A 7,456-nucleotide genomic window follows, 5' to 3' on the forward strand; every position below is an offset into this window, starting at 1 on the left:
GAGGTGCTGAGAAGAAGGTATATCCTTTTGTTTTAGGATAAAATGTTCTGTAGATATCTGTTAAATCCATTTGTTTTATAACTTCTGTTAGTTTCACTGTGTCACTGTTTAGTTTCTGTTTCCACCATCTATCCATTGATGAAAGTGGAGTGTTGAAGTCTCCCACTATTTTTGTGTGAGATGCAATGTGTGCTTTGAGGTTTACTAAAGTTTCTTTATTGAATGTGGCTGCCCTTGCATTCGGAGCATAGATAATTCAGAATTGAGCATTCATCTTGGAAGATTTTACCTTTGATGCATATGAAGTGCCCCTCCTTGTACTTTTTGATAACTTTGGGCTGGAAATTGATTTCATTTGATTTTAGAATGGCTACTCCAGCTTGTTTCTTCAGACCATTTGCTTGGAAAATTGTTTTCCAGCCTTTCATTCTGAGGTATTGTCTGTCTTTTCCCCTGAGATGGGTTACCTGTAAGCAGCAAAATGTTGGGTACTGTTTGTGTCGTCAGTCTGTTAGTGTATGTCTTTTTATTGTGGAATTGAATCCATTTATGTTAACAGATATTAAGGAAAAGTAGTTGTTGCTTCCTATTATTTTTGTTTTTAGAGTTGGCATTCTGTTCTTGTGGCTGTTATCAGTTAGGTTTGCTGAAGGATTACTTTCTTCCTTTTTCTAGGACGTGGTTTCCATCCTTGTATTGGTTTTTTGTTTGTTTGGGTTTTTTGTTTTGTTTTGTTTTGTTTTTGTTTTGTTTTGTTTTGTTTTGTTTTTCCTGTTAGTATCCTTTGAAGGGCTGGATTCATGGAAAGATAATGTGTGAATTTGGTTTTGTCGTGGAATACTTTGGTTTCCTTATCTATGGTAATTGAAATTTTGGCAGGGTATAGTAGCCTGGGCTGGCATTTGTGTTCTCTTAGTGTCTGTATAACATCTGTCCAGGTTCTTCTGGCTTTCATAGTCTCTGGTGAAAAATCTGGTGTAATTCTGATAGGCCTGCCTTTATATGTTACTTGACCTTTTTCCATTACTGCTTTTAATATTTTGTCTTTATTTAGTGCATTTGTTGTTTTGATTATTATGTGTCGTGAGGAATATCTTTTCTGGTCCAGTGTATTTGGAGTTCTGTAGGCTTCTTATATGTTCATGGGCATCTCTTTCTTTAGGTTTGGGAAGTTTTCTTCTATAATTTTGTTGAAGATATTTGCTGACCCTTTAAGTTGAAAATCTTCATTTTCATCTACTCCTAATATCCATAGGTTTGGTCTTCTCATTTTGTCCTGGACTTTCTGAATGTTTTGAGTTAGGATCTTCTTGCATTTTACATTTTCTTTGGTTGTTGTGTAAATGTTCTCTATGGAATCTTCTGCACCTGAGATTCTCTCTTCCATCTCTTATATTCTGTTGCTAATGCTAGTATGTATGGTTTTAGATTTCTTTCCGAGGGTTTATATCTCCAGCGTTGCCTTGCTTTGGGTTTTCTTTATTTTGTCTACTTCCCTTTTTAAGTCTAGTATGGTTTTGTTCATTTCCATCAGCTGTTAAATCCGGGTCTAGCTTTTGGGGTGTGTTGGGGTGCCCAGGACTTTCTGAGGTAGGAGTGCTGGGTTCTGGTGATGGTGAGTGGTCTTTGTTTCTGTTAGTAAGATTCTTACATTTGCCTTTTGCCATCTGGTAATCTCTGGATTTAGTTGTTATAGTTGTCTCTGGTTAGAGCTTGTTCCTCTCTTGATTCTGTTAGCCTCTATCAGCAGACCTGGAAGACTTGTTCTCTCTTGAGTTTCAGTGGTTAGAGCAGTCTCTGCAGGCAAGCTCTCCTCTTGCAGGAAAGGTGCACAGATATCTGGCATCTGGACCTGCCTTCTGGCAGAAGATGAAGGCCGGAAACAGGGCCTGTCCCAGAAGCTGTTAGCTTCTGTAGTCCACACTCTCACCTGTGCAGACTAGCCTTGGCAGAATCCGAGAACCTGATCCTGGTCTCTTCTTAATCACCACTAATTTCTTAGCTCCAGCTAACCAGCATCAATAGTCCCAGTAATACAAAGGTTTCATTTTACTAGTTCTGGTATCTTGTTAATCACAGCTGATTCTTCAGCCCCAGCTAACCAGAAACACTGAATCTTCACAACCAAAGTAACCATGGCCCTGAAAAAAGTCTTTAATTTTCCCTCTGAAAATTCACAAGCCAGGCCTCCATCTTCTTCACTGTTCTCAATATTATCTTCCAAGCTCCTACACAACATCCGACAGAGCTCTTAACACAAAATGGATCTTCTAGCCCAAAGTTCCAAAGTCCTTCCACAGTCCTCCCTAAAACATGGTCAGGTTGTCACAGAATACCTCACTATGCTGGTACCAATTTGTCTTATTCAGGGTTTCAATTCCTTCACAAACATCATGACCAAAAAATAAGTTGGGGAGGAAAAGGTTTATTGGGCTTACACTTCCACATTGCTGTTTATCACCAAGGATGTCAGGACTGGAACTCAAGCAGGTCAGGAAGCAAGAGCTGATGCAGAGGCAATCGAGGGATGTTCCTTACTGGCTTGCTCAGCCTGCTCTCCCTCTCTTTTTTAATATTTTTATTAGGTATTTTCCTCATTTACATTTCCAATGCTATCCCAAAAGTCTCCCATACCCTTCCCCCCACCACTCCCCTACCCAACCACTCCCACTTTTTGGCCTGGGATTTCCCTGTACTGGGGCATATAAAGTTTGCAAGTCCAATGGGCCTCTCGTTCCAGTGATGACCGACTAGGCCATCATTTGATACATATGCAGCTAGAGTCAAGAGCTCCGGGGTACTGGTTAGTTCATAATGTTGTTCCACCTATAGGGTTGCAGATCCCTTTAGCTCCTTGGGTACTTTCTCTAGCTCCTCCATTGGGGGNCCTGTGATCCATCCAATAGCTGACTGTGAGCATCCACTTCTGTGTTTGCTAGGCCCCGGCATAGTCTCACAAGAGACAGCTATATCTGGGTCCTTTCAGCAAAATCTTGCTAGTGTATGCAATGGTGTCAGCGTTTGGAAGCTGATTATGGAATGGATCCTTGGATATGGCAGTCTCCAAAACTACCAGCCCAGAGATGCTCCCACCCACAAGGTGCCTGAAACTCTTGATCACTAATTGAGAAAATGCCTTACAGCTGGATCTCATGGAGGCATTTCCTCAACTGAAGCTCCTTTTTTGAGATAACTCCAGCTGTGTCAAGTTGACACAAAATTAGCCAGTATAGATGGATCATGAGTTTAAGGACCAAACTCACCCAGACCGTTCCACATATGAACTTACAGAGACTGGGACAGCATACACAAGTTTTTACTGGGATCAAGTCAGATGGGTTCACAGTCAGTCATCAATGGATGGGAGGCCCTTGGTCCTGTGAAGGTTCTATGCCCCAGAATAAACAAATGCCAGGGCTAGGAAGTAGGAGTGGATGGGTTGGTGAGTACAGGGAGGGGGAGTGGATATGGTTTTTTTGGAAGGGAAACTAGAAAAGGGGATAACATTTGAAATATAAATAAATAAAATATCTAATTTAAAAAATAAAAAGTAAACTGTGAAAAATCATTTTTTGTCTATTTGAAGTTTTTTATATAGAGAAAGAAAATTGAAGAAGGAAGGATCATGGAGGAGTTATCAAAGGAAACAGTGGTCAGAATCTACCTCTCCATTTCCATCCCTGCTGTTCTTTCAGACAACAAAAATTATGGAGTTTTTACTGTAGGATGCCAACCCTATGCCTCACTTGATGTCCTGTGTTTCTGCTGGAGTGGGCTCTTCAAGCTCCAACTCGCCAATGTAGGGCATTTCATTTAAGGTCCCCCTCTTTGATTCCTTAGAAGCTCTCACCTCCCAGGTCTCTGATACATTCTGGAGGGTCGTCCCCACGACCTACCTCCCAAAGTTGCATGTTCCAGTTCTTTCTGTTGGTCCTCATGGATTTCAGTCCTTTCCCCCCTCCCAATACCCAATTATGCTCCCCTCTCCACCCTGCAACCCCTTTCCCTTCCAGGTCCCTCCCCAACCCCCGTGGTTGCTTTCTTCTGCCTCCTAGGTGGGATTGATGCATGCTCACTTGAGCCCCTCAGCTTGTTGACCTTTTTGAGTTCTGTGGACTGTATCTTGGGTATTCAGCGATTTTTTTTTCTTTTTGCTAATATCCACATATTAGTGAGTACATACCATGGATGTCCTTTTGGGTCTGAGTTTCCTCACTCAGGATGATATTTTCTAGTTCCATCAATTTGCCTGCAGAACTCAGGAAGTCCTCACTCTTTCTTGCTGAGTAGTATTCTACTGTGTAAACGGACCATATTTTCTGTATCCCTTCTTCTGTCTTGGGAAATCTAGGTTATTTCTGGCTTTTAGCTATCACAAATAAGGCTGCTATGAACATAGGGGAACATGTGCCTCTGTGGCAGGGTGGTGTATCTTTTGGGTAAATTACCAAGAGTAGTATTGCTAGGCCTTCAGGTAGGTCTACTTCCAATTTTCTGAGGAACCTCCAGAGTGATTTATAGAGTGGTTGTACCAGTTTGCAATCCCACCAGCAATAGAGGAGTTTTCCTCTTTCTCCACATCCTAACCAACATGTGCTATCACCTGATGTTTTAATCTTAGCCATTCAGATTGGTGTTAGGTGTAATCTCAGGGTTGTTTTGATTTGCATTCCTCTGATCACTAAGGACTCTGAACATTTCTTTAGGGTTTTTTCAGCCATTCAAAATTTCTCTGTTGTGAATTATTGGTTTAGTTCTATACACCATTTTTTAATTGGGTTGTCAAAGACAATCTACAGATTCAATGCAGTCCCCATCAGAATCTCAACACAATTCTTCAAAGACATGGAAAGAGCGATTCTCAAATTCATCTGGAAAGGCAAAAAACTAAGAATAGCGAAAACAACAATTAACAATAAAAGAATGGCAGGGGGCATAACCATCCCTGATCTCAATCTTTACTACAGAGAAATAGTGATAAAAACTCTATGGTATTGATATGGAGATAGGCACATTGATCAATGGAATAGAATTGAAGACCCAGAAACAAAACCACACACTGATAGACGCTTGATCTTTGACAAAGACGCCAAATATATACAATGGAAAAAAGAAAGCATCTTCAACAAATGTTGCTGGTCTAACTTACTGTCAATATGTAGAAAAATGAATATAGACCCATATTTCTCACCTTGCACAAAACTTAAGTTCTAGTGGATCAAGGACTTCAACCTAAAACTAATAGAATCTGAATAGAAGAGAAATTGGAAAGGATCCTTGAACACATTGACACGGGGAAATTTTCTAAACAGAAATCCAATGTCTCATGCTCTAAGGTCAAGAATTGATGAATGTGACCTCATGAAACTGGAAAGTTTCTGTCAGGCAAAAGAAATGGTCATTAAGACAGATCTGCAATCTACAGATTGGGAAAAATTCTTCACTAAGCCGATATCCAATAGAGCTAATATACAAAATATATAAAGAACTCAAGAAGCTAACCACCAAAAGTCAAGATTCATTTTGAATGGACCATAATCAGGTAAGCCTGCCTTAGTAAGTAAGCATTGATTACTTAAATTGTTTTTATCAACTGGACTCACATAGTTGTTAAAGTCTTGTTTGCTCAAATCAGAGAAGTACAAAATCATTTCCCATTCATTGAATACTTCTCATACATTTATATCATTTCATCGATATACCTGGGGGATATGAAAATGTTACTTCACATATTCTTGGTGTCCATATTGTGAATAATCTGTAGATTCACTGTGGTCTTTGAATATCTCTGGTATACATGTGGACTGATTCTCACACTCTTGTTAGGTGACAGACAAAGGAGCCTTTGGTTTTCACCTTCACACTGTGCTATTTGCTGACTTGTGTTTATCTTGTTCTCGGTAATTGAAACACTATAATCATTTGGTTCTCCAAAAGATCGTCATAAACAACTGATGTTCCTATAATCATATACAGAGAAGACTTAGCCCTGGCCAAACATCTTTTACAGATGTTTGAAATTAGTGATCAATAACTTCGAACCAACAGCACCACCTGCTGGTTGAAATCCCCTCTACAGTGAGGTTTGTGTGTGGGTTGACATTGTAATCTTCTCATTGTGTCTGTCTCCTGCACAGTAATACATGGCTGTGTCCTCTGTGGTCACAGAGTTCAATTGCAGGAAGAACTGGTTCTTGGATGTTTCTCTAGTAATGGAGATGGGGCTCTGGAGGGATGGGTTGTAGAAAGTTTCCCCACTATGAGTGATGTACCCCATCCATTCTAGGGTTTTCCCAGGTGACTGACGGATCCAGATCCAGTAGTAACCACTGGTGATGGGGAAACCAGTGATAGAGCAGGTGAGGAAGAGTGACTGTGAGGGTTTCACCAGGCCAGGTCCTGACTCCTGAAGCTGCATCTGAGACAGGCTACCTTAAGACAATAGAGTCAATTCTGTCAATCACATATTGTCACAACCCCTCATGGACACATGTATGAAATGGCACAACTCTCACCAGGAAGGACTGTCACCAGGCACAAAAATCCCAGCACTCTCATCTTCTAAGCTTCACACCCTTCTCCTCAGAGTTCAATGTCCCGTGTGAGAGAGATGTGAGCTGCCACAGCCCAGGATGGGATTTAACTTAGAGGTAGAACATGCATTTGCATGTGGGGAACCCGGTTTTTCTCAATAGATGGGGTGAGTGGATAGTGAGGGTGAAACCCTCCCTTTGGTCATTACAATGTGGATATCACTGCCTTTGGCTTCCTGTAGTATGTGCCAGGAACAAGAGAACATGAGGACTGTAGGAGATAACAAGAAACACAGCTTGGTTTGATCCTACCTTCAATTTCTAATGAATTCCCCTGCCCACATTTTTTTCAGGTAAACTATGCTAGTAGAATGCATTTATTATTTTTATTGATGATTTTATTTATTTACATTTCATATGTTAACCAATTTCTTGGTTTCCCCTCCACAAACACCCCATGCTATTCCCCCTCCACATGCTTCTATGAAAGTGCCCCCCCCCCCGACACTCCAGCCTCACCATCTTAGCATTCTCCTATCCCAGAACATTGAGCCTTCACAGGGCCAGGGCATTCTCTTCCATTGATGCCAGATAAGACCACCATGTGCTACATATACAGATCCCTCCATGTGTACTCTTTGGTTGGTGGTTTAGCTCCTGGGAGCTCTGGGATGACTGGTTGGTTGATGTTGTTCTTCATATGGGGTTGCTAACCCCTTCAACTCCTTCAGTCCCTCTCCTAACTCCTCCATTGAGGTCCCTGTGCTCAGTCAGATGGTTGCCTGCAAGTACTCACCCATATTTTTCTGCCTCAATATTTTAAAAATCTGAGATGAGTGACAACATTCTTTTCACACCTGGGTGCTGGGGTTCTGCCCCAACAATCAGGTACTGAGGTGTGACACAGATAAGCAGACAAGAAG

General features: G+C 41.2%; 1 gene segment (V, D, J or C); it reads right to left on the bottom strand.

The window, feature by feature from the left end:
- Positions 1-6,073: 6,073 nt before the first annotated feature.
- LOC110306618 lies at positions 6,074-6,558 on the bottom strand. The segment is given in 2 exon segments: positions 6,074-6,432; positions 6,516-6,558. Coding segments are annotated over 2 exon segments (402 nt in total).
- Between the last annotated feature and the right edge of the window lie 898 nt (positions 6,559-7,456).

This window comes from Mus caroli, chromosome 12, assembly GCF_900094665.2.
Source record: "Mus caroli chromosome 12, CAROLI_EIJ_v1.1, whole genome shotgun sequence".
Lineage (NCBI taxonomy): Eukaryota > Metazoa > Chordata > Mammalia > Rodentia > Muridae > Mus > Mus caroli.